General features: G+C 37.4%; 4 protein-coding genes across 5 annotated transcripts in view; 1 reads left to right on the forward strand and 3 right to left on the reverse strand.

The window, feature by feature from the left end:
* si:ch211-191a24.3 (tensin-3) overlaps positions 1 to 3,026 on the reverse strand; it is a 41,285-nt gene extending 38,259 nt beyond the window's left edge. The window contains exons 1-3 of the mRNA XM_046835909.1: positions 2,832 to 3,026; positions 351 to 511; positions 126 to 176 (exon numbers count right to left, since the gene is read on the reverse strand). Coding sequence (XP_046691865.1) covers positions 126 to 176; positions 351 to 503 — 204 coding nt within the window. The 5' untranslated portion in view covers positions 504 to 511; positions 2,832 to 3,026. The remainder of the gene's footprint in view (positions 1 to 125; positions 177 to 350; positions 512 to 2,831) is intronic.
* Positions 3,027 to 6,560: 3,534 nt separating this feature from the next.
* si:ch211-191a24.4 (uncharacterized protein LOC100150331 homolog) lies at positions 6,561 to 11,190 on the reverse strand. The gene is made up of 4 exons (XM_046836580.1): positions 9,623 to 11,190; positions 9,164 to 9,299; positions 8,668 to 8,786; positions 6,561 to 7,661 (listed from the first exon to the last, which is right to left on the reverse strand). The coding sequence occupies exons 2-4, from the start codon at positions 9,295 to 9,297 to the stop codon at positions 7,009 to 7,011; spliced, it is 906 nt and encodes a 301-aa protein (XP_046692536.1). The 5' UTR covers positions 9,298 to 9,299; positions 9,623 to 11,190; the 3' UTR covers positions 6,561 to 7,008.
* A 1,227-nt stretch (positions 11,191 to 12,417) lies between these two features.
* On the forward strand, positions 12,418 to 17,828 carry mcm3l (MCM3 minichromosome maintenance deficient 3 (S. cerevisiae), like). 2 transcript variants are annotated; one of them, XM_046836579.1, is made up of 18 exons: positions 12,418 to 12,509; positions 12,646 to 12,737; positions 12,919 to 13,034; positions 13,286 to 13,494; positions 13,598 to 13,728; positions 13,835 to 14,073; positions 14,167 to 14,275; positions 14,382 to 14,535; positions 14,778 to 14,909; positions 15,086 to 15,294; positions 15,483 to 15,657; positions 16,182 to 16,308; positions 16,445 to 16,595; positions 16,702 to 16,842; positions 16,918 to 17,018; positions 17,101 to 17,189; positions 17,290 to 17,365; positions 17,493 to 17,828. In XM_046836579.1, the coding sequence occupies exons 2-18, from the start codon at positions 12,666 to 12,668 to the stop codon at positions 17,689 to 17,691; spliced, it is 2,430 nt and encodes an 809-aa protein (XP_046692535.1). In that variant the 5' UTR covers positions 12,418 to 12,509; positions 12,646 to 12,665; the 3' UTR covers positions 17,692 to 17,828. The 2 variants fall into 2 exon arrangements, with proteins under 2 accessions (XP_046692535.1, XP_046692534.1); XM_046836578.1 differs by having other exon boundaries at positions 12,919 to 13,030.
* Positions 17,829 to 17,970: 142 nt separating this feature from the next.
* mep1ba (meprin A subunit beta a) lies at positions 17,971 to 26,386 on the reverse strand. Its single transcript, XM_046835910.1, is given in 13 exon segments — positions 17,971 to 18,328; positions 18,454 to 18,639; positions 19,411 to 19,629; positions 19,632 to 19,877; positions 20,020 to 20,235; positions 20,486 to 20,638; positions 20,843 to 21,061; positions 21,248 to 21,426; positions 22,456 to 22,573; positions 22,723 to 22,801; positions 22,933 to 22,976; positions 23,083 to 23,142; positions 26,260 to 26,386. Coding segments are annotated over 13 exon segments (2,091 nt in total). The 3' UTR covers positions 17,971 to 18,083.
* Between the last annotated feature and the right edge of the window lie 1,115 nt (positions 26,387 to 27,501).

The raw sequence follows: 27,501 nt of genomic DNA on the forward strand, positions 1-27,501 counted from the left end.
TGTAGCACATGCAGAGATCAGGGTTAGATTTATATATATATATATATATATATATATATATATATATATATATATATATATATATATATATATATATATCTTGTCAACTGTTTTGTAGACTTTACCCTGGCGTTTATTCTCCTTAGCTCTTCCCTGGGCTCCGAAATGTTAATAACCTGCCATCAGGAAAAACACAAGACTTTCTTATATTCTATAAGTTAATGAAGCAAATATTTGGCCAATTAGACAGTCTCAAAGACAATGCAAATGTATTCATCAAAAATTTTTTTGAGTTTTCATATTCATCAAAAAAGTATTCATCAAAAAAGTTTTTATAAAACTGTCCTCACCATGTAATTGTCTGAGTGTTTGGACTGCAACATCTGCGTGATGTTGTGTAAGTTGTGTAGGTAGGTCTTCTCTGGGCATGACTGATTAAAAGATACAGCAATTATGCGCTCGGTGATGTAGTTCAGGTCAAATTCGCATTCTTCTGCCATCATTGAACTCTCTAAAAAAAATAATAACAATATGCTCTTTTGAGTTCATCCATATGATAAACCATAAGGGTTAAAAGGCAATATAGGTTAAAGCAAAACTCGACCCTGAAATTCACCATTCAATTCGCTGCCAGTTGGGCTGGATTGAATATCTTACAGACTATAGTCTACACAGATTGGTACAAAAAACATCTAGAGGACCAGACCATACTGTTTCCAGCTGGCTGGAAGCATACATTAACTAAGAATACACCCTATAAAACCATCCTAAACAGAAATATATATCAGACCTTTTGAAGTGAATGGGCTACAGCAATTACAATTATTACAATTACAATTGAATTTAATCAGAGACAAAAAACAAGTGATTTGTCAGTCTGTTTTCACTGTTGGTATCAAAAAACAAAAGCTCAAAGGTTCTTTTCTTACACACCAGCATTCGATAACATTTAATGTTAGATTATTTAGACATTGGTGTGGAATTGAGGACACAACAAATATTGGATTCCAGTGGCGGGCCGTGCATTTGGTACCTGGGCCTTCAGTGGGGACTTACCCGACATAATCTACCTCTTAATACCACCACTATCATGTCACAATTATAGAAACCATCAATCTTCTTCTTCTTCTTTCGGCTTCTCCCATTAATGGTCGCCACAGTGGATCATCCGTCTCCATACCCCCCTGTCCTGTACATCTGCCTCTTTCACCCCAACCACCTGCATGTCTTCCCTCACCACATCCATAAACCTACTATACAAAAATGCAATATAACAATGCGTGGCATTACAGAGACAGGCATTTCACATATGGAGGGTAAATACCATTTTTACTGAAGCAAGAAGCCCAGTTAAGACAACTCCAAACCTCTACACTACAACCACAACTTTGCCACCTACATCATCTGGAGCAGTTTAGAATCAATATTTGTCTAATAACAAAAACATTTTAAAAAGTTATTAAATACACCAGAGATGCATACTCATAATTTGCACCACTCCTCAGAGGCTGTAAGCCAGTGGTACCGTTCGTATTCACTGGTCTGGAAGTGGTGAACAAACTCTTTCCCAGGCTGAGACATGTTAGCTTGCTTCAGGGTTGGCCAACCTCCTCACGATGTTTAGCTGCTTTTTAGCCTGTGAGGCGATTTTGAAATCTGATTGGTTAAAAAAACAGACCCATTGCTAATATAGTCTACGGTACATCAGCCAGCACTACTGATTCTGAAGGCCCTGGGCAGATTAGATTGACTTTGCAGCACATAGAGGCTAAAATCTGATTGGACAAAAAATCTAACATCCACATATATGTACTGGAAGCAGTGCAGCCAAGAGAAACACTACGGAATGAAGAGAATAAACTGTTGGGAATAAAATAATACAATTTCATGGAACAAATATTAGAATTTAGGTTGTAAATGTAGGTCAGTGCTTCTGATAGTGTTTAGGCCAGCAGAGAAGGCTTTGCTGGCCCTGATGGCCCACCAATGTTGGATTCAAGGTTCTAGAATGCTCGATTCTTCGAGTTAGCAATCTACAACTGATCTGTTTGAGCATAGTGAATCTATGAGTACATTAGAGTAAGAGATCCTAAAGGAATAAAGCGCTGCTGCAGTCTCCTTGAGAAGTGATAAAGCAAAGTGAATTCCTGTTCACACCACTTTAAAATGTTGTATCTGGTTTTTCAGGTCAATGCTAAAGCAAATCTTAAAGCAACCAAAAATATAAAGAAACAAGCTCCAGTGCTCCCTGTCTTCAACATACAGAAGCTGCCATTATATGTTTATTTTTATGGAATATCTATGTAAGATTTCATCAGTAGAAAAATCAAGCAATTCACTAAAATACCTATTGAACATTATATGGTCATGAAATAGACATTAATTCTTATAACATGTTTGTGTTGTTTAAATTCATTAAAAGCAGACCATTAAATATTGCTTTAAGATTTACATGAAAACATGTCCTTACACACTCTCTGAATTGTGGTATAAGGTATGTCATAAAGTATATCAAGATAGTCATAATGTGTCTGGAATGTAATAAAAACACAGTTTGACTTAAGTCACCTTGGCTAGATCTCTACAGCCCAGTCACACCTTAAGAAAGAAAAGAACTAAGCATTTTCTTTCCACACTGTCATTTTTCTCTTCAGAGTAAGGCTGTGTAGCTCACTTATGACAGAAAGAAAGTGTTTAATGCATATATCATTTATCAACACGTATATCACTACGTTATCATTCAGCACTAGTGGAGTCTTGTTTTAAATGAACCAATATTTGAAATAGTACAAAGTTCATATTTTATGCTAAAGTCTTTACATAGAGCTTACCTGGACAATGAGATTACAGAGTGTGCAGTCCTACAAGAACATCTGCTATATTCAGGCAGTAAAGAAGACAAAAAGAAAAGGAAAAACAAGAAGGATAGGGGAGGACAAAAAAGAGGAACACGCACTGTCCGCTACATACTACAGCTCACATGCACTTTGGCCAGCATTCGGTACGTGCGCGTGTTCTTCTGCTGTCAGCACTTGTTCTCAGTATGACTAAAGCAAAGAATTCAAGATTAAAGGACACACCTCTTGTCTATAATATTTGTCTGAGTCATAAGATAACTGCAATACAGAGAGCACTTTTATAGTGATACATATTTTACTGTGTACAGTACAATTTCAATTGAGTTTATTTGAAGTTTTTATTATATATTAGCAGGTTAATTTATCAAGCTATACATTCATTAATATGAGCATTTAGTGGATAAACAAAAGGCTAAAAAAAGATAGCATACACAGTGTGAAGTGATCCTGACAGATGTGCAAGAAGATATAAGTGAATATGATGTTGATTAGAACAAGACTTATTGTGCCCCAATGTGGAATACATGGCACTGTGGCAAATTAAAAAAAAAACCTGTTTCCCAACGTTAGATATTCTCGATCTTATGAGGTTTTTCTATTTATACTGTATAATTGACTGTATTTCACCTATGCTATGCTAAAATGCTACTGCAGTTTAAAATAAAGTATTGAACAATGCAGAAATGTCTGGTTTTCCAAAAAATGTCCTTGCACCGGGTATATTTAGTGGTTGTCCTTTTATTATCGTTAGTACAAACATGTATTGTATGGTCAGAATAAATGGCTAATAAAATTTACCATTTGGTCAAATGTATGTGGACACCTGACCATTAGATGCATGACGACCGAAAAAAGGCGAGGTAGGTCTGCAGCACGACCACAGCCCGACATCCGTGGCATTGTGCACAGTCAATTCGTCCCCAGGGGGGGCAGACCGGGTTCTCGAGCGAATTCTACTGCCAGGCTGGCGTCTGAGGGAGGACTTTCAGCTAAAGCCTTGGTGTGATTATCAACCCTAGTCTTTCCTTTGAGGCTCAAGTGGATAATATTACCAGGATCGCCTTCGTTCACCTTTGAAATATTGCTAAAATTTGAAATATGATGTCGTTACAAGATGCAAAAAAAACTAGTTCATGCTTTTGTTACATCTAGATTAGACTACTGTAACGCTTTACTGTCTGGGTGTTTAAATAAGTGCATAAATAAGCTTCAGTTAGTTCAGAATGCAGCAGCAAGAGTCCTCACTAGATCTAAAAAAATATGACCACATCACCCGTTTTAATCAGTTTACACTCCCAATTGAATCTCGCATTGATTATAAAATACTACTACTGACGTATAAAGCACTTAACGGTTTTGCACCGCAGTATCTGAGTGAACTTCTTTACCAGTATGATCCTCCACTCTTACCTAGATCAAAAGGTGCAGGCTATTTGTTGGTACCACTAATAATGAAGACTACAGCAGGGGGCAGATCTTTCTCTAATAAAGCCCCACAGTTATGGAACAGCCTTCCAATAAGTGTTCGGGACTCAGACACAGTCTCAGTGTTCAAGTCAAGGCTGAAAACATTTATTTAGTCAAGCTTTTATCAGTAGATTTTTCATAGGTAAAGGCACAGATCTGGAGGGAACATGGATATAGAGTGTTTGGTGAACTGGGATATTTGTATGCTGTCGTCCCCTCACATTCACACGTTCACTCAGGTTTGTTGACGGTGGTGTGGTGGGTCGTCTCTTATCCTTCTGGATCTTCCTTTTAGTTATGCTGCCATAGCGAATCTTGCCGGAGTCCCCAACTGCACAGTGTCCTTAACTTTCATACAACAATAAGGACACATAATAATCCATATCCTTCTCTTCCTGTCAAACCTCTCTCTCTCTCTCTCTCTCTCTCTCTCTCGGTCGAGTTAAACATGCTCCTAAGTTCCAGTTACCACTGTTCCTGCCCCTCCGCGGATCTTTCCACTTCGGGAACTTTAAGATGGATTTGGACTGTAGGTAATGTCAACAGTCTGCTTCATTGATTTAGGACTACAGTTTGCTTATAATCATCATCGATGTACCCCATAACATCGTTTATCTGCAATAAATGGACATTCGGTGCAACCCAGATGAGGATCAGTTCCCTCTTGTGTCTGGTTCCTCTCAAGGTTTCTTCTTTATGCCATCTCAGGGAGTTTTTCCTTGCCACAGTCGCCACCGGCTCACTCATCAGGGACAAACTTACACTTACAAAGAACATCTTAATTTTTAGCACCACATTATCTGTGAAAAGCTGCTTTAAAACAATGTGCATTGTTAAAAGCACTATACAAATAAAAATTAATTGAATTGAAATAAAGTGACCAGATCTGTGGCACGCTAGTCTTAAAACCTTTTGACAAGTTCTAGTTTATCATTATTAAAGCAGGGGGGACAAGAACTGCCCCAGAGATTGAAAACTAACCCTGAATCACAAACACACAAAAAAAACAAAAACATTCTCAGGGTTTTTTTAGCTTGTGGCTTGAGCTTATATTGTTTCTTCTGTAACTTGGCTGCAAAAAAAGACTGACTTGAATAGAAACTATAATGTCATCCAAACATGTTAAAATCTTTTCTGGTCTGCTTAGCATTGACATGGATTTTCACTTTGATTTGTGTTCAAAATGTGATATGCCTATTATTGTGTTGAAAGAAAACAGTGAGGTCATTCTTTAAATGATTACATTTACTGAACATTCATCTACAATGGAAATATGTGAAACACAACATTTATGGAACACCTTTGGTAACTTCAGGCTTAAATAGTAAGTGAGCAGATTGTTTATACAAGAGACTCCATTTGAATTACATTTATGTATAGTGCTTTATAAAAGTACTGGAAATTTTGTGTATGTTGTACATTCATCAACTATTTATTTGAACTGAAAGATATAAGGGACAAAATCTCAGTCTAAATCTCAGTCAAAAAACTTGCATTGCTGGGAATTTCAGCTGTCTCGAAGTATATCCCATGGATAATAGCAGCTCATTGGTTAACAATGAAAAGTAAACATACTTTCTCACTTTCCACCTGAAGTACATCAGCTTTTGTCTTGTGTCTTGGGATACCACAAGAGAAAAGGCTAAATAACCATATGGTCATTAGCTATATAACATGGTCAAAAGTATGCAGACACCTGCTCATCACACCAACTTTATATATGATCAACATTTTAGGGAAGTCACAAGTTACTGTTATATTAAACCTCCATTTTTTCAGGGGAAGACCTCCTATTGGATTGTATGAGTGACAGCAACCCGCCACAAAACCATTAGGGAATTCATGCAGTAATGCACGCATGTCAGGAAAGTCAGTGTTCCGGTTATTCCAAGGAGTGTTTAGTGGGTTGAGTTCAGGGCCCTGTGCAGGCGTTCTACAGCACACAAAGTTTGTATAATATTTTGCATTTCTCAACTATCTTCCAGAATACTGATTATTAAAGTGGATCTGTGAAGCATAGCCAAGGTTTAAAATATAAGAATTATTATTATTGCACCCTTTTAATAATTATACTTCTCACTTTAGTTGAAAAGGCTTAATTCAAGTCCCAATAACACAGAAAGAACAAAGTGTCAACTTGGATGTGGTGGAAAGTTGAAAAACAAATACATTGATTAAACACTAATAATAATAATAAGAAGAAGAAGAAGAAGAATAAAAATAATAAAATTTCCATAAATTAGAAATATTTTATTTATTCAATGTTATAGTTTTTAATTTTTTCAACAGGTAAAAAGGTCCTTGGGGGCCTTTAAGTTTAAGAACCCATGATTGACATTAGGCAGTCATAGCTAGACATCATATTGTTTAAAAAAAAAACAAACAAAAAAAAACATGTATTTAAACCAGTGTAAACAACAAGTGTATACTGCCTCCTAGCGGTTACAACATTAAATCAAACCAGCAAAAATCTATACAATAAGCGTGTATTTTAACATTTAAACTTAATATATTTACCTACTCATTCACATTATAGATTTAGTCAAATATGGATGTATAAAATACATTTTAAGCATAGTGTAGTAAAATGTTTCTTAAACACCATCATATGTTAAAAATTTGTACAAAATATTAAAAAAGACAAAACATCATATTCAACATCAACCACACTCTGGGCTGAAGTTTATATATAGATGCCTGACTCAAGTGGTGTGTCCTGGCTATTGTCTGGCCGGTTAGGTTTTTGTGCTTTATTGTGAGCATTAACATACCGGTTCACATGGTAAATTGTTCTACCAGTAAGCACGGCTCCGATAGCATATAAAATGGTCACTATGATTCCAAATAATGCCACAGCTGCATCTGCACCGTTCACACTGCAGTTCATCCAGGTCTGTCCGTTACGGGCGTACAGTCGCTCGCGCAATAAACACACGTCTGTCGAGTTCACTTTTATCACAAAATATAAATACAGGCCCACTGCAATGACATAAGCCACTGCTCCAATCGCCTGGAATGCAAACTGACCAATCAGGATCTTCCGGGAAAGCACATGGGCAGGCTTGTTGCCAGACATGACAAATAAGAGAGACAGTACGCCAAACGTGATGCTGAATGCCAGGCCGCCATAGATTCCAGGAGCTCTCATTTGTGAAAACTGCATATCAAGATCACGCACCTGCTGGAGCTCTGTCCCTTCGAACGGGATGATGGCGTCAACAAAACTCCCGCCGCTTGCAAAACTCATAGCCGACATGCCTGATAGAGTCACGTAAGCAGCCACGACACAGAACAACACCAGAAGGTTGCACAAAAATGCACACATCAGCACAATTCCTGTAACACAAAGTGGAATAATGCACTTATGAATAAAGATATGTGAGTCTATCAAATGAATAAAAATGATATGAATTGCAACCAACTGTAAATAATAGTATAGGAATGTTCGGATGTGTTGGCGCGTAGAAAACCGATATTTATAAATCCTTCTACTCAAGCAGAGAGCGCAAAACAAGTTAAACCAGCTTATAGGAAAAAGGAAACATACACAGTATCGTAGGGCGTGGTGTGAGCCGAGATAGAACTACTTGTGCTGTAAACATCTACACAAACACACCTCCGCTTACTTCGTTTATATTAAATGAAAATTACAAAACACGAGCTCAAAACTTACTGACTGTGAAAACCGTAATGTTGATATGTTTATATATAAAACTCTATTAATTTTTTCTTTATTTATTTTCCACTTCATCCTGTATAACACTACCTAAGATACTCTCTAGATCAGCAGTCCCCTACCACCAGAACTCGGACCAGTACAAAGTTTAGCACGGACCAGTTTAGTTTGGTACTGGGCTGTGCAGGAAGAATAACAACTTTTATTTTATATTTTAATTTTATTGACTTTTGCATATATTTTTTTATTATTAAATAAATTCATTCATTTTAAATTTGAATGAATTCATTCATTCTGGCAGCTGCATTTATCAATGCATAGAAAAAAAACTGCGAAGGTGCAGGAAAGTATTACGCACTGTGATGATATAAACAATGATCATTTCCCCACTTATTTTAGTCACAGCGTTTTTTTTTTTTTATGCATTAAAAAATTAAGCTGCCACTGACTCTGTATTATGGTGATTTGAGTTTCATTTTCATTATATACATAGCATAACTAAATTCATAATTAAATCATATACTATGTATAACAGTAATACGATCCCCGAGAAAAATTGTCTTTTGTGAAATTGATACGTGCTGCAAAAAAAAAAGGGTTTTTGGGGCACTGCTCAAGATCGATAAATTCACACTGCCAATCTACACCTGATTTCCTGATACACACCCCTTCTGGAGCAAATGTGGGCACACTTTGACCCATGGACATCTCCTGATGTTGGCCTTCTCCCATGCTGGGAATGGGATGACTGGTTTCTAGAGGTGTACTGGGATCTAGCAGATGATCTGTTGGAAAATAGGTTATATTTAAAACATCAAAAGTGATACCAGGACACTAGAAAGAATATGATGGAAACAATGGTCATAACAGTGCTTTTTTTCTTTACATTTTTGTACATTTTATACATTTCGTTTCCAAGAACAACATACTAAAGGGTTAAAAAGTTCAGTAGTTTGTCTGATAAGATCAAGGCTGTAAAAATGAGGGAAGGGGGGGAGAATGTTATGAACTTCCTGGCGTCCATTATCCAAAATAACTATCCATGGATATGAAAGAGCTGGAAAATGTGATCATGAAGACTCCAGATTGAGGTGAATATTGGGGTAGAAAAAAATATAAATAATATTCGGGTAAAAGTGCATTAGTGTGTACATATACACACCTGCTGTTGGAAGATGGTCGCGTGTTTTGATGCGGTCGGTGATGTCGTTGTTGTTGTTGTTGTTGTTGTTGACGCTCTCTGTGGCCTCCTCCGTGCTTCTCTCGGGGTCCACGCTGGGTTCTGGACTCACTCATAACTAAAACCACAAAGCAGGGAACAATAATGTCAAACTTTTCTCTTCTATTTGACAAAGCAATCCGAGACGAATAAAAAAGCGAACATAATGAAAAAGTGAAGATTGTAAATTGATAACGTTTAGATGAAAATGAAACCTGTTGTGCACGCGCCATTTGTTGTTGTTTTTTTTTTGCGGATTATTCACTACAAGCAAATGATTTTCAGGAAACATTGTGAAAGGAAAAATGCCGGACATATCCGCAATCCGGTCTCAAGTTATACAATAAACTACACTAAAGACGCTGCAGTGGAACAGGTGCAGGAGGGGGGAAAAACACTTACTAGTGATGATGATGTTGTTGTTGATAATAATAATAATGATGATGATATGCTCATCTGGGTCGAGTTACAATCTCAAAATCTCCGTTTCCGAGTTGGAGGTGAACAGCCGCTTTCGGTCAAAATCCGAGACCGCTTCTGCCTGAGTTTTTGTCACGTGATTCGAGTCGCACCTGCAGAAGGGGCGGGGCTTATGCTGTGCGACTATATAAGCTCACACTGGTCGCTTTTAAAAGTAGTTTGGACGCAAAGTTCATTAAAGAGCTTTGCAAATGAACACTTAGTTTATGTTGTTTCAAGGGTTGTTCAGTGAGATAAGGGGTCGCCTTGGTGTGTTTGTGCTTTCTTTAATGCTGCTAAAGAGCCATTTCTCTTTTCTGGTGAGAGCACAATAGCTGGGGAAGTTGTTGTTTCTGAGGTGATGCTCAGGAACGCTGTGAAGAAACATATAAGGTTGTTTATACCCATGTCCATGTTAAAATCACTTAGACTGGCTAAATCTTAAATAAATCTAATTTTTAACACCAGTCTAGTGTTTATTTTGTCTCCTAGTGAAATCTTAAGCAATGCTTGGTGAATATCATGGTAACGTAGTGACTTAAAGCCAGATGATCCAATACATATTTATGCAATAAACTAATGTTAGTCTTACTACTGTAATTCAGCATATTAAATAAAATCTGAGTATTTATATATACATTTAAATTGTTTTAATAATTTGTTTTAATTACACTTTCCTTCAGGAGGTATGGTGGTAAAAATGGCTACACTCTGGGTTTACTTTCTGTTCATGTTTACTCTGATATGTGAGTAGGATTCCAACAGGCTTTCTGGTTTCCATTCCAACTTGAAATACAGTGGTCATTATATACCTTAGAAACTGAATACTTGTACTTTTAAGTAATTACAGTATTGTGGAAATACTGGGCAGGTGTTACTCCATTTCCGCAAAAGAGTTGGAGATTTGGTCAGGATTAATGGTCTTCAGTGCGGAGAAATTTCAGGCAGATACTTATCCATCATACAGTACCATCAGGGAGACATGTGATTGGGCTCAAATTAATTCTGCAGCATGACAACAACCACAAAAATACAGCCAATGTCTTTATGAACTATCTTCAACATAGAGAAGAACATGGAGTCCTGGAAGTAAAAGTTTGGCCAACACAGAGTCCTGACCTCAACGTCAATAAATTTGTCTGGCATTTCGTGAAGAAACAGAAGGATTTAAGGCAGACTATCCACAAAAGATCTCTGCTTAGTTCGTCAAGATGTATGGAACAACCTACCTGCCGAGTTCCTACAAAAACTGTACCTAGAAATAGTCACAGCAAATATTGATTTCATTTTGATTTCTAATCTGTTCATACTTTCCATTTTGTTAATTAATAAAAATCAACTCAACACTATTTTTTAAAAGCAGTCACATTTTAAAGCTTTTTCAAACCTGAATAAAACCTATGAACAGAATTGTACATTTAAAAAATCCATTTTTTATATATATATATATATATATGTTACAGTTCCCGAACGTCGCTTGTCATGCAACCAATGACTATATGCTCTACACCAGTAGAGTGGGCTCAGTTTCACATACAGCCATCATGCAATCTAGTCCATTAATAGATGAAAAAAAGAATAAGAATAAATCCATGACAATGAATGAAAAACGATATCTGTTAGCGTGGGTTTATAATTTTATTGTGCTCATAAAAAAAAAAAAAAGAATTTCTCCTTTAACTTAATCTCACGATTCTACAGACGTGTATCTCGTTGGCCAAGCTTCAGCTTTCTTAAGGTCACAGAAACAAAAGGAGCAGAAAGAGTATTAAAATGAACATAACATTAAGCAATTAAAAGAACATTGAACAGTTACAGACAAAAAATCATGAATTAATCATTAACTGGAATGTAAATTACTTCAAATACATGAAATGAACTAATAATCAAAATGAATTGGGGGGGGGGCTAAACCTTATCCCCTTTCAATTGTATACACTGAAATATTATACTTAAAATCTAAACTTTAAAGTAGTTAATTCAGAATAAATAAAAGAAGTGCACTGGACGATACACAGCAATATTTACCCTTTAAAAGTTTATTGCCTAATAATAAGTAACAGAGGGTACATTTATATTTTTACAGCAACAAGGGTTACAAGACTGCTTTAAATATGGATAAGTTATCAGGTTTCAGCATTAAACTTGAGAGCTGTTTTCATGCAAAATCACATTGGTGTTATAAAAGAGAACTAGTCATTTAAAATATTTTTTACATGTAAATATATTATTAAATTAATTTTATCAGTTAAAAACAATGACTACATTTGATTGCAACTTTTGGACTGTCATACTTTTTGGCTGGTTGCAATATGAGATACTTATATAGGCCCTACTGACATTATCAGTGATACTAGAATAGCAATTTGTATCAGTCTTCACAATTCATTTTAAAAATCCACTAAAACGATTTTTGCTGTAAGCTTTCATGTTTCTCATTCACAAGCATGGCAAGTAAAATAAAAGATAGTCTGAATGCAAGTACCAATTCTTCACTAAACAACAAAAAAACAGTATAATATGTCATGTCCTTTGCCACCAGTATTGCAGCAATACCATATACCAAGCTAGACCCTCACATTTTAGTCTTGTATACAGTAATTTTATTAACAAAAATACTCCTCCTTATACAAATATTATATAGACATAGACTTTGGTATTACTTGAAACTGAATGGAAGATGCCTTTGCTATACACAGTTAATTGCCCAATTAGGTAGTTGATTGGTTCCCACACCTGCAAACTCTAGCAGTTCCTGCAGTTTAAAATGATGTCTCTCTCTTTTTTAAAAGAGAAATTTCACCTCATGTGCTATGTGAGTTATACTTCTGTAAATATTTGTATATCGTGTCTACATATGACTTGAATACAATTAGAAATCATTAATAAATAAAGCCTACCTTTTACATGTAAAGCTGCTGTTGATTGAGGACTGGTACTGAGCAAAATGCTTTTTCATTGTTAAGAGCTGTAATATTGTGGGAAAATGGATGGTGGCTTTGAGGATCTTGAGCTACGAGAGGCGCAAAGAGAATACCTGGACTTTCTGGATGATGATGTGAGCGCTTAAGCAAATTAATTTTCTTCTCTTCAATCGATAATTGCACAAGAACAGCATGGGCATTTGTATCATTTCTCTACATCTTTCTTTGGTGATTGCTTGATTGAAACAATGAATGTTTGCAATGCCTTAACCTTTTTTTTAATCGGATCATGACTATGCTTGAATTTCTTCACAGCAAGACCAGGGTGTATATCATGAGAAAGTCAGAAGTATGGTGTCTGAGGGCCAGTCTCGGCTCATCATCAATATTAATGACCTGCGGCGAAGGAATGAAAAGCGGCCAAAGAGTCAGTAACTCTGCTTAAGTTTTGTGAAAATATAAATTATAATGTGGTGATATTTGTTTGATTGCCAATGTTTTCTGGCAAACACACATCGGTCACACATTATATTTGCACATCAGTCTTCGGTTGAGTTTTTTTTGTTAAGTGAAAGTTTTTGGGTAAAGCTGGCTTTCATTTTGTCTCGGATGTAGAAACAATAGTGGTATTGTGGTTTTTTTTTTTTTTTTTGTGTGTTTGTTTGTTTTTGTTTTTTATCAGACTTCTAAAGAATGCTTTCTGTGAGTTGGTTGCATTCCAGAGAGCTCTGAAAGACTTGGTGGCTTCCATTGATGCAACATATGCCAAACAGTTTGACGAGTTCCATGTTGGTTTTGAGGGCAGCTTTGGGAACAAGCATGTCTCCCCTCGTACTCTAAGTGCCCGGTTTCTGGGAAATCTTATTTGTTTGGAGGGCATTGTTACCAAGTGTAAGTATAATATGTTTGTTAATTACATATTTCCAATTTTTCCCTCTACAGGTTGCTTTATGTAGGTATAGTCCAGTTTTTTCCCTTATATCTACTGTCTCAGGTTCACTGGTCAGGCCAAAGATCATGCGCAGTGTTCATTACTGTCCTGCCACTAAGAAAACCTTGGAAAGGAAATATACTGATCTGACTTCACTGGATGCATTCCCCTCTAGTGCTATCTACCCAACCAAGGTGTGTAAGTGATGCTAGTGTTGATCAACCCCTTCCAGTGGTGTTTTAAAAATGTGGACCTGTTGGTTTTGTGTGTGTGTGTGTGTGTGTGTGTGTGTACATATAGGATGATGAGAATAATCCTTTGGAAACAGAGTTTGGGTTGTGCTCCTATAAGGATCACCAGACCTTGACCATCCAAGAGATGCCAGAAAAAGCTCCTGCCGGACAACTTCCTCGCTCAGTTGACATCATTTCTGATGATGATCTTGTAGACAAAGTTAAGCCAGGAGATCGTGTACAGATAGTTGGTGTGTACAGATGTTTACCTGCTAAACAAGGGGGGTTTACCTCAGGAACCTTCAGGTATGTAAAGGTTTATAATTCAACTGCTAGAAATCTGGCCTGTTGTCTCAAACCTGTGAATCTACAGCTTGGTTACATGTTTGTTCCATACAGAACTATACTTCTAGCTAACAATGTCAAGTTGATGAGCAAAGAAATTGTTCCCACATTTTCTGCTGACGATGTTGCCAAGATTAAAAAGTTCTGCAAAGCTCACTCGAAAGTAAGCAGCGAAGAAACTATACAGATTTATTAGGATTTACTGGTCAAAATTGTTGCACTGCCCTATGTTTAGCATGTTGACATATAGCTTTTGCTGTGTTGTTCAGGATATATTTGAGCACCTTAGTCGATCACTAGCCCCCAGCATCCATGGCCATGAGTACATAAAGAAAGCCATTCTCTGCCTGCTCCTGGGAGGAAATGAGACCAATCTAGAGAATGGCACTCGCATCAGAGGCGACATCAACATCCTGCTTATAGGTTAGACTTGAAGTTGTACACTTTCTTTTGTTTTGACTTTAGGTATATAAAAAATTAAATGGAAAGTTTCGAGTTTAAAAATACTTTTTTCTTGGTTAGCATAGCATACCTGCATAAGTTTGTAATCTTTAACTTAATATACATAACATTGGGCTGGTGATGTTCCTATTGTATTCATCACTACATAAAGTAATGCACATTAAAGATTGAGTCATACTTTTTTTGTTTGTTTATTTTTGTAGGTGACCCATCAGTTGCCAAATCTCAGTTGCTGCGATATGTCTTGTTCACTGCACCGAGAGCCATTCCCACCACTGGACGAGGCTCGTCTGGAGTGGGTCTAACTGCTGCGGTTACCACTGATCAAGAGACAGGTGACTAAAATGCAGTGAAATTGTGGGCTAATATTCTGAAATTGGCAACCTCAGATGACATCTGTACTTTTTTTTTTTTTTTTTTTTTCTTTCCAAGAAAGCCCAATTAGGTTACCAAATATTAAGGATTTAAGATCTTTTGTAAAATTTTGCAATTTTCAATGCTTGTCTCTCAGGTGAGCGCCGGTTAGAAGCGGGTGCTATGGTCCTTGCTGACCGAGGGGTTGTGTGTATTGACGAGTTTGACAAGATGTCTGACATGGACCGCACAGCCATTCATGAGGTAATGGAACAAGGGAGAGTCACCATAGCGAAAGCTGGGATCCAGGCCAGACTGAATGCTCGCTGTAGTGTGTTGGCTGCTGCTAACCCTGTGTATGGAAGGGTAAGATATAGTATACTAGCTTTAGGGTATGCTAACTTCTGGTAAACACCTCCTTTTACTGTGTAGGGTTTTTTTTTTTTGCTGCAGTTTTTTTTCTTATTTAGCTAGATAAATTGTATAGTGTTTGGCATATAACAATGTGTTTAAATGGGTTTTATTTGTCCCTCCCTCACTTATGTCCATGCCAGTATGACCAGTATAAAACCCCTATGGAGAACATTGGGCTGCAAGATTCTCTACTCTCCCGATTTGATTTGCTCTTCATTGTTCTGGATCAGATGGATTCAGAGAGTGATCGTGAGATTTCAGAGCATGTGCTACGCATGCACAGATACAGACCCCCAGGGGAGCAGGAAGGGACAGGTGAGCTTGTTATTTAATGAAAATAAATAAGGTCTGTTGGAAATTGATACACTTGTCAAAGAATCTGAATGCCATAATTTCTGGTGTCAGGGGTCAAGAGGGCCCTTCTGATGGGATGCTATTCCTTCTCTTTCCAATACTCTCTGGGACTAAATCATGAAACGTCACTTACCAGGACTAAACTTAAGACATTTTTGTGAGATGGACTTAAAAATATTTGTATTTGCCATGAAATATCCATTAAAGCGAAGATATGGCAATAAACCCAAATACAATCAATGCTTTCATATTCCAGAGAGGTTAACCAATCACTTCTGGATAACTATACAATACATGAATGCATAGTTAGAGAATGAAACAAAATATAAGCAATGTCTATTAAATAGGAAGTTATATTGAGAAACCAGCATACGTGACTTATATATGTGCTGTTTTGATTGTGAATTATTGTGCTGTCTAGTAGGCAATATAATGTCTCCTGGTGTACTATATATCAAGACCAACTTTTCTATTGTGGACAATAGCAATGCCTTTGGGAAGCACAGTGGATGTGTTTGCCACAGAGGACCCAAACATCACTGAGGCCACTGAACAGGAGCTGCAGATCTATGAGAAAAAGGACAATGTCCTTCATGGCCACAGAAAGAAAAAGTAAGCCCTGGTTTCATTACTTTCACAGCAGAGATCTGTTTTATTTGTGCACCTCAAAGAGCTGGCAATCTGGGAACATTTTAAACAAAATGGTTGAATTAAAGCTGTTTCATTAACCCCTGATCATACCTTTCAGAGAAAAGATTGTCACTATGGAGTTTATCAGAAAATACATACATGTGGCGAAGCTAGTGAAACCAGTTCTCACTCAGGAGGCTTCTGACTACATTGCTGAAGAATACACCAAACTGAGAAGCCATGAACAGGTCAATAACGACCTGGCAAGGGTGTGTATCCAGGATAGCATTGAAAATTTCTAGTCATATTTACTGACTAAGTCATTTATCTTATGTCCTGTTTATTTTTGTGTTTTTGTTTGAAACGTGGCTCCAGACGATGCCCGTCACAGCACGTGCCCTAGAGACTATGATCAGGTTGGCCACAGCTCATGCTAAAGCCCGCATGAGTAAAAGCATTGAGTTAGGAGATGCAGAGACTGCTCTAGAGCTCATGCAGTTTGCCTATTTTAAAAAGGTAATTGTATGAAGATTTCTTTAAAAAAAAAAATATTTATTAAAACTTAAAGCTTATTCTAAATGGTCTACATAGATTCTGGAGAAGAATAAAAAGAGGAAGCTTCCTGAAGATGGTGTGGATGCAGATATGGACACAACTCCAAGCCAGGAGACCCAAAGCCAAAGAAGTGTCAGGTCTGAGATTTGAGATTGTTCAGTTTTTGGATAGTAATAGTGCCTTAAATCTTATGGATATTTTTATTGATGCTATCCACAGGAAACGTTCTCGTGTATCTAAAGATGATATGGATTCAACAATGGCAGACGACTCTGATGATCCATATGACTTTACAGAAGATGGAAACAGTCAGATATTTCTCTCGCATGTTAAAATTACTACAAAAACATTTCCAGTTGATGTTTAGTTTGATTAAGCTGGTTGTATTTTAAATTCTTTAATCAATAGCCCAACCCAGTCAACCAACCAGACCAGTATCTCAGAGAAGCAGCCAAAGGAAGAAAACGGACATAAGTCAAGACAGGTTGAGTTTTTGCCACTTTTTCCTTTTGTCTCTTATTGTACCATACAAACATTGAAGTACAGTAGTTCTCTGCCTGATGTGCTCTTGTCATGTTTTATGCTGTACTATTTATTGACCCTTGTTTCAGGATGAAGGTTTTCAAGGCAGCCCTCCTCAAAGCATTCAAGGTGACCAGGTCTCAGTCCGTGCCGATTCCTGAACTTCTCACTCACGTCAACAAAGGCCAGTCAGAAGAATTTGATCAGCAGGAGGTGCAATTACTTCTGGAGCGCATGCAGGATGATAACCAAGTCATGATGTCTGAGGATGTGGTCTTCCTTATCTGATTAAAGGACTTGATGGACACGATAAAGGAAATGATGGACTCTACACATGATCACAGATTTGAGATTGTTGTATATTTTCAATTATTGTCTGTATGGTTCATTGTTGGTAAATAATAAATAGTTTGAGCACCTATAAAGGGGTCTTTTTTATTATTATTTTTTTTTTTTTTTTAACTACTCTTGCACAATGTTTAAATACAAGATATGTTTGCAAGCAATTATATTTAATTTTAAAAGTCATAAAGATTGGGTTGGATTAAATGAATGAGCAACAAGAGCTATTTTCCAATTATATTGTATGCCAGCTGGAGAATTTCTGAAAAGGAAAAAGGATCATATTTTATACAGAGAATGGCAATATAAATTACACGATTACAATTTTTTTTTTTTTATCACTTACAGCCGTTTACTGTTTCTGGTACGTTTCCTCTCTCGTTGTCTGTTTCTCCACTTCTTTGGAGTCTCCTGACACCATACACCACACTTGCAAGCACAAGCAACAATGTAAGCAAGGCTACAAAAGCAAAAACCACAGCTGATGTAGTGTTTACAGCAGACAGACTGGGTAAAGAGCTTTTTCCCTCAATGTAGCCAGCAGGCTGAGGTACAGGTTGAGTCTCCAAAAGTCCAGTCACATCTGTGCAAGAAAAGCAGATGAACAAAAACAATTATGTTGTGTGACACTGGTTTCAAGATACTTAGTAAGCACCAACGAGGTTAAAATGTATTCATTTTATAGCGACAAAAGTTTCCCAAATTTACCTTCTAGACTAAGGAGGAAGATGACATCACTTCCTTTAATGAAATCCCGACTCTTTAGACGGCTGTGAGTGATGAAAGAACTGGTGCCAGTACCCGGTCCTCTGTAATAAAAGGTACCGTCTGGGTTTTTTACAAGACTGCCCACCTTCTGTGGGTCATCCCAGAAATATTTGATGTTTCCCAGAGCTTTAGGAAGGAAAGACTTAATTTGGTATCATAAATATCTGGTGTTTTAAGCAAAAGATAAAAATCTAGAAACAATCCTGGAATGAATAAAGTCTCTAATTTCAAAATCGCTGCCTTTTCCCCCTTTTCCTCTTGTTTTTATTGCTTTCAGAATGATATTGTAATTGTGAACAATTATAATCTAAGAATATCAGAAATATGAATTATTCAATGTTGCAATGTACCGATATCTAGTATAAATTGCATACAGCCTTATTCCACATAATTCTACAAACAATACCCCATAATGGTGATGTAAAAGAAGTATGTTTGAAATCTTTGCAAATGTATGAAAAAAATACAAAATTTGTATGTATAAGTATTCACAGCCTTTTCCGATGCACTGTACATATGATTTTGTAAACCACCATGTCTTCTTGTTACTTCTGATAGCTAGCCATGCAGTTGTTAGTAAATAAGCTTGGCTTTGCTTTAAGTTGTGATATTAGTATTAAACTGCATTGACAAATTCTCAGCAATATATATTTAACAATAATTGTCAAATGTGTCAAAAATATACTGTACCATCATAATTCTATTTTTTTTAAGGTAAGATAATCAGGCTAGATTAGCATGCAAATTCTTTGGCTAAAAGTTTAAATAGGAATATTCCATTCAAGAAATCATAGCCAGTGAAAATGTTTTGAAAATGTTGGTGGTGGAGGTCAACCTCCCTCTAATCCCTGTCTCTGTTTTAAACTCTTTTAAACGTATAATTTATTTGGTTCTTACAGTCGGTGGAGGTCTTGCTGGGATCAGTGGTGATCATTCTTTGATTATCCATGCGTTGCTGAATATTTGGATGCTGGTCCATCAGTGCTATGGTAGCCTGTCTCCATGGGCATGGCCATTGCAGTTGGCTATCATTGGGACCAGAAGTCAAGTGCAAGTACATGCCCATATTATTAGAACTGCCTGATTTTCCATTAATGTACAGACCAATCTGGAAGAGTAGCCATCAGGGGATAAGAAAGTCGGGCTGTAGATTTTGGAGCCAACAGGTGTTGTGGCAAGGAGGCTGGTAAAATTTCGTATGTGCCATGTATGATGAGGACATTGTGTTTCTGACAGGTTGACATCATCCAGAGAGAGACCTCCTTGAGATGTTCTCATTCCCTTCACCCCTTCAAACACGAACCGGAACTTTTGAGATGCGTCTAGAGTCACATGGTGAAGCTCCCAGGAGTTTCTCAGGCCACCTATTTCAGAAAAGAAAAAAAATTGTTAGCCATTATGCAAAATTTGCGATTGCAAGGACTAAAATACTAGCTTGTTGTTCAGGCTGTGTCGCAAAACCATGCATCAAATTGGCAACTATTTTTACATTACTGTATAAAATACCCCGGAATGTCTGAATGAGTCTCAACACTGCTTTAGGATTTTCCTTGGTATATTCATGAACCCATATGTTCAGCTGGTCATCAGCACTCCCGCTGTTGTGCATGTAGAATTGCAGGCACTGGCGTCCTCTTTTGGGATAAAAGAGTCGACTTTCCAAGTAAGCGTTATCTCTAGGGTTCCCTGTAGCTGTGCTAAAATGCATAAAAAAACCTATACCTGCAATGAAAAAGCAAACAATTTATTATTTGCTTTGTAATAAAAATATTTTAGTGTTACATTACAGTCATATTGGGTTAGAATAAAGTAAAAAAGAAACACTAATCTGAGAGAATGATCAATTCCATTCTCATTTGCTTATATGATCTTATCTAAAAAGTGATGTGTTATCAGTAGAAGCTCATGATCACTGGAATGTACGGCTTATAAAAGTTACAATGATCTTTTTAACCGTAATAAATGTCCATACCATTACACTGGCCCATGTTAGTGTAGTCTGTGTTTGCACCACCATCCACACTTTTCACACGCACCCACTTTGCCTTTGCATCTTCTCCCTGGATCATACCACAAATATTGGGCTGCTCAAAGCTACAAGAGTCCATGAAGGTAGAGGTGGTGGCTGGAAATAATGATAAAAATAATAATAAAAACGAGGTAGGCAAAAGAACAATATTCTTCATTAGACATTTGAGTTCAGCTTGAGGTTACTAGCACTTTATTGTATCATAGGCCATATCGTATAATAAATGAGTGTAATAAAATGATTGAATCTTTAACTGACATCATAAAAACAATAAATTATAATGGAAAGGGCTGCACCTACTGCAGTTATACAGCCTATTTAGCTTGCGCACATCACTGTAACTGAACTCCATGCGTTGGCCAATGATGTCCATGAACTCTGGAATCTTAGTGACGATGGTCGGTTTAGAATCCTTGTTAAAGGCAGTTTTACTGTAGTGCATAACAGAGGTGTAGTCGTAAGGGAAGCCTAGAGCGCTGGACACTGTGTCATCGTAATTGTTGAAGTTGTGCTCTTTGCCTAGGTATAATGCAATGCAATGAGTCATAGAGTGTAGGCAAGTAAAACAAATAGATTTAAAAAGTTCAATAGTAAAATTTAATGAAAAAAATGTATGCATAGTGCATCACATTATTATCATGTACTGTCTTTATTGTGGATATGATCCTAACATATTAAGTTAATGGCCCATTGTTGCAGTTATACCAGCTTCAATCTGGTCCCACATGATGTTGACGTAATCGTTTCGGTCGGCTCTGGATTGCTCGTGCCAGAAACCCAGAGCATGCAGGAACTCATGCTCCACAGTTGCAAGGCGATCACAGTTGTTTCCAATTGATAACCTTTGCTTTCCTACATGACGATTCCCCACAGATGAAAAACACCTATAAAATCCGAATTGTGGTGGGGAAAGAAAAGGATGGGAGAGACTTCATTTTTTGCATTTTCTTGCATTGAGAAAAACATCTGCCTACAAACTGAGAGGTGGTGTTGAGCCCATAACCGTGTTCTTCTGTGGCAATCATCAATGAATAGATACAATAAGGTTTTTCTGTGTCTGTGATGTTTGTGATGTATAAATCATTTACAATCTATCAATGTATTTTTTTATATGCAGCTATAGTATGTATACAGTGTGTTTACTTCCTTTGATAGCATCTTCCAAGTGCAATGATCCTTTTTGTTCTGATATCAAGGATTGATTCTGGAATCATTTGGATTCGTTCCAAACCAAGATAAAGTTCAGTGCAACATTTCTACTGGTCAAAGTGTAATGTGTTTTTATGAGTTAAATCACTTGAACTGTGATTTATACTGTATATCAAGAAAATGTCAGACCTTCTACATAAACCACATCGATCCCTACTATAACACAACCAAAAGAAGACATTTTAGCTCTCTGGCATTCAGTAGTTCAGCTTGGTGGCTTACAGAACATGGTGTGGATTGTGCCTGAGACCATTTGAAGCAAGATTTCTGTACTCAGGTTTCAAAATAATCCAAATGTTCTGAAACCTCTCTACAAATTGTCAAGGGTTCTCAATTAATTTCCATTTATATTATTTTGCAAGTGTCCTGGGCTACTTACAAAAGTGCCTTAGTCTCTATTGATGAATATCTTCTGATTTGTACCATGATTTTAACAATAGACATTATTACAAAGAAGCTGTACAGAAATAAACATATAAAAAAATATAGATTTTAAATGCCAGTGGTGACAGGGGTAAGAAAACGCTCGTTGAGGAAAAAAACTCATAACAAAGGAACCCATCCTCATCTGGTTAATACCAGATATCCATTCATTATAGTCTTATCATTGTTAAAATTAGCAGCTCTTTACTAAGTGTAAAACTGTTAATGGCAGATGTATGTTCTGGTGTTAAAAAGTGTGTGAATGCCCAAGTCTTTCTTACCCAGAACCTTTGAATACAGAAATGTAGTTTGGCTCGCCACTCCAGGGTTTGAAGTTAATACAAGTCTTGAGTTGATATTGCTCGAATGCTTTCAGTACCACACCTTTAGCATTGATCTCTGAGCACAATCAAAATAGTAAGGAGATGTACAGCATGTTAAAGTGACATTAGTGGAATTATACTGAGTCTTGTCTCATTCGATTATTAGACTTTTTTGTCAATATTTCTGTTTTTTCTTTATTAAAAAAGGCTTAGGCAGGTTCTTACCCAAGCTGTCCTCCAGATAGTAAGGCACAGTGGTCGGCCACCGATATTCCGAACCCAGAATACTGTTCTTGCTATCTCCCTGTTAATTAATTCATGTTGTTGTGACATTTAAGCAGCTCCTAATCAATAATAATGAATATCGGATTCCGTATATGCAAATTGTAATGTTACAGAAAATTGACAAGCAGGTACATAAAGTGATGTGCTGACCTTTTTAATCACTATGTCTCCCTCTTCCAGATCAAGTCCTGTTTCTGTGACACAGACACAGTTGCTAATGGCAAACTGATTCATAATGCAATAATAGCATATATATATCAAACATGCCTCAACACACTAATGTAATATTTTTACTCATACCTTCATTTATGTCAAAAATATCCCAGTCTTTTCCATCATCGATGTCCACTTCTGTAAAACCTAATATTAAAAATTCCAAAAATCATGTCATCAAAATATTATTTGATGGCCAAATTTGTTGGTACCACTCTACAAGGAACCTATCATTTTCTCTGAAATAACTTGAAATGGACTAAAGTAGTTGGTGTGCAGCATTGTTTATGGTAGGATTCAAATCAGGGTTCAAAAAAGGCTACTTCAGAATAATGTAGTGTTTTGTTCTTAGCCTTTTAAAAAATATAATCGGGCATGTTTCCAGCCATATGTATTATATAACACTGGCCACACATCAGGCTTCCTCACTCTATATAAGTACCTAATTTTACTAATGCCCTGATTTTACTAAATGTGTCTAAATGAGCATCAATTTTCCAGAAACATACTCCAAAATCTAGTGGAACATCTTCACATAAAGATAAGGAGAGAGATGCATATGTCTTACCTGAGATAGAAGAAGCTGACTATAAAAAATAAAAAATAAAATGATTATTGGCAGATCATGCTAACCACTATAATATTTAACAGCATGAATGAGTTTTTTGTTTGGTTGTTTGTTTGTTTATATAATAATTTGCTGCATAACAAGACAAACAAGATAATATTTCAGATAATATTTCTCTGCATTGTTGTTTGGTGTTATTTTGAACTGTTCACTTGGTTACTCCCTGGTCATTCCATTAAAGACTTTCATCAAAAACTCTCTTGCTTGCGTTCTGCATTTGGGTTCTTCTCCTAGTCTCACCCCCTTACAGTATAATCTGACCAAATATTTGGCCAAGGGCGCTGTTTTGCTCCAGAGTACCACCTTGGGTGCCACTCCACTCACTTGTCCTGTTGAGGTCACCACTGCATGCCAAAGCCTTGCTAACAATGCGTTCCCTCTCCGGGTGTCTCTAAAGTGTTCGCCTGGCCTTCTGGTTTTACTGATGTCTTGGTCTTCTTGGTCTGCCTCAGATCTCTGCCCAGGGCATTGCTCTGCCTTAGACCTCCACAGAGGGCATCGCTCTGCCTCAGACCAGGTACTTTCCTGACGTCCAAAGTGTTCTACCTGGTTGCGGTCGGCATTAAGTCCCGCTGTGTTCGCCGCTGGCACCCCACCTTTTTCATGCTCCGGCTCAAGGAAGTTTGTGTCTGCCCAGTATTCCCCTCCACCAGACCCCCTCCACCCACTCAGGGTGGGTTGCGAGGCCTTGGCTCTTCCCTCTGCCGCCTCTTACTTCCCAGACAATGGGCAAAACAGGGCCGCCTGGAGACAGCAGTGGAGGGGTGGGGGTTGGGGTGCTGTCAGGGTTTTCTGGGCTCTCTGCACTGATTTCTTATACCGTAGAGACTATAGATACTAATATACTAATATACTAGGTACTAATAGAGACTATTATACCGTATAACAAGATTAAGTCTGTTTCTAAGCAAATGAAATCATCTGAATATCTTAATTAATTATCTTCACTCACTAAGGTGTTATGTTTGCAGTGTACACAGGTGAGTCAAATGCATATTATGCATTGTTCACTACATACGTGTTTCAAATGTATATAATTTTTCTACAAAATCTCCATTTTGTTCAATGCAAGTGTATCTGCACTTGACAAGGGTTTGATTGCTCCAGGATAAAAAAAAAACTCTTGCGCTTAAATACAATAATTTAAATTTGACTTGTTATTAATCGATAATCTTTTAAAAAATTACATTTGGTATATAGATTTGCAGATTTATCACTAAGGAAATCCTGAAAGCAATAGTTATGCGTTCTTTTTGAGTTGCTGCTTTTTCAAGATGAGCAGTTTCTGCAAAGACTCGATTTATTTACACAATTAGACATCTATTTATTATTTACATATCACATTTGCACTGATCTCATTATGCTTGAATTAAAAACAAGGAAAATGCTTACCAAATAAAGTCTCTCTGCACATAAGACATAGACAAGCAGAACGGTCGCATATGTTCCCATAGTTACTGTTGCATGTATGTAAGCTGCTGTTACACACTCTGCAGCCGTATGTGTTTATGTACGAAGTACAATAAAAAGGAGGAGAGCATGCTGTGTTAGTAGTGAACTGTGATAAGGATGGTGAACTGATAAGACACTGACTGATAATTCTGACCAGTGGTGATGCGGTAAATAAGATTTTTAATAATGTCATGTTGTATAACGATTATATAATAAGATTTTCCATCAAATTCCACAACGATATTATTGTGTCATGAAATAGAGCCAAAGGTGAATGCCAGTGCAGACTTTTATTGCTAAGTAGTACAAAAAATATATACACAAGCAACAAAAACCAAAACAAGACTGAAACTAAAAGCATAAAAAAGAAATCACAACAACATAGTAGACATCAAGAAAAGCCTGACAATGAGAGAGGTTGAAAGAGAATTTGAATAGTGTTGCGAATTAAGATAAAACTAGATTTCTGGTTATATAGAATTATATATAAAATCTAACAACAAATACATTTTAGTTGTTTTTGGTTGTGCCAGGAGGATTTCACTTATATGCTTCCACTTCTTTCTTTTTTATTGCATGCAGAGTGAATAGAGGCATAGATTGCTGCATATTAATACTAATAGTTTATTTTAAGAAAGTACTGTAACATCTGATCTGTAAATGTGGATTCCATGTGATTACAACAGACATGTATTAGAAATCCAGATTTTTTTCTTGGCTCCCTGTTCATCCTCGCCGGCCTGATCACTAGTTAGCTCTCTGGACTGTTTTATGTGTGTTTTTGCTTTGCCCTATTTTGCTCTTTTAATTGTACCTGATTTCTGGACTAATTTGTCGAGCTGTGTTTTTCTTGCTTGCCCTCAGTCTTCCATGTTTGAATGATTGAGCTCTTCCTGGGACAGTAAAATCTGGCCAAAAATGGACCCCGTGGATGCACCAAAGCCTTGGGCTTGTTCCGCCTTAAACTGGCAAGTCAAGGACACACCCAAGATGAGCGATATTTTGAAGCTCAGCCCCCAGCAAGGAAAAGAGTTTTTATGGGCACTTTATGCCCAAGCTTTGGTACACCAGTTGGTCCTTGATGACATCTTAAGACTGCTGTCCCTCTGGCCCCTGAGCCCTGCTGGGGGGCTGTCCAACCTTAGCCTTAATGCCTGGCTGGGGTATTGCCCAGCTTTCCCGACCTGCAGAGATCACTGACACCCCCAGCCTGAGTCCGGCCGAGGGTGGCGCTCCGCTACGGAGTTCCACCGAGTGCACCGCTTCACTCCCTTGTCTTGTTGGGGTCACCACTGTACACCCGAGCCTCATTGACTACGTTGTTCTACCCCCGGGTTTCTCCAAGGTGTTACCTTGGCCCTTGGGTTTTGCTGACATTGTGGTCTCCACAGAGGGAGAGGTACTTTTCCCATTCGTGTCTGCCCAGTTGTTCCCTCCACCAGACCCCTAAAAACCATGAAAGCAATAGTTTTTCATTTTGAGTTGCTGCTTTTTCAAGATGAGCAGTTTCGGGAACTATCAGATTTTTTATTTTACACAATTAGACATCTTTTTATTATTTACATATCACATTTGCACAGATCTTGATATGCTTGAATTAAAACAAGGAAAATGCTTACCAAATAAAGTCTCTCAGCACATAACACATAGACAAGCAGAAGGGTCCTATATGACCCATAGTTACTGCTACTGCATGTATGTAAGCTGCTGTTTGTCCTGACATTATCTCGCCTACAACTCCACAACTACACTATTTTACATGTATAGGACAGGAAGAGCTGTATAATGTTATTATCAAAGCTAAATCAATGACATGTCAGTTAGATCCCATTCCAACAAATCTACTGAAGGAAGTGTTATATACAGCTGGTGAGCCTCTTCTGAATATTATTAACTCCTCACTATCTTTGGGTCACGTCCCTAAATCCCTCAAGTTGGCAGTTATTAAGCCCCTCATTAAAAAACCTAATCTTGGTTTCAAACACGCTATCGAATTACAGACCCATTTCAAATCTCCCATTTATGTCTAAGATTTTAGAAAAGATTGTCGCTGCCCAGTTATGTTCCCACTTGCAAGAGAACAATATCTTTGAAGAGTTTCAGTCAGGTTTAAGGCCCCATCATAGCACAGAAACTGCCCTAGTTAAAATAACTAATGACCTGTTTTTAGCTTCAGACCAAGGCTTCATCTCGCTGTTAGTTTTACTAGATCTTAGTGCTGCGTTCGACACTATAGATCATGATCTTCTCCTAGATCGCTTACAGAATTACATCGGCATTCAGGGACAGGCATTAAGCTAGTTTAAATCCTACCTGTCCGATCGTTACCATTTCGTAGATTCAAATGGAGAGCTATCCAGGCTAATGCTAGTGAATTATGGCTTGCCACAAGGTTCAGTTCTAGGACCCCTGCTCTTCACAATATA

The sequence above is a fragment of the Silurus meridionalis genome, chromosome 23, assembly GCF_014805685.1.
Source record: "Silurus meridionalis isolate SWU-2019-XX chromosome 23, ASM1480568v1, whole genome shotgun sequence".
Classification (NCBI taxonomy): Eukaryota; Metazoa; Chordata; class Actinopteri; order Siluriformes; family Siluridae; genus Silurus; species Silurus meridionalis.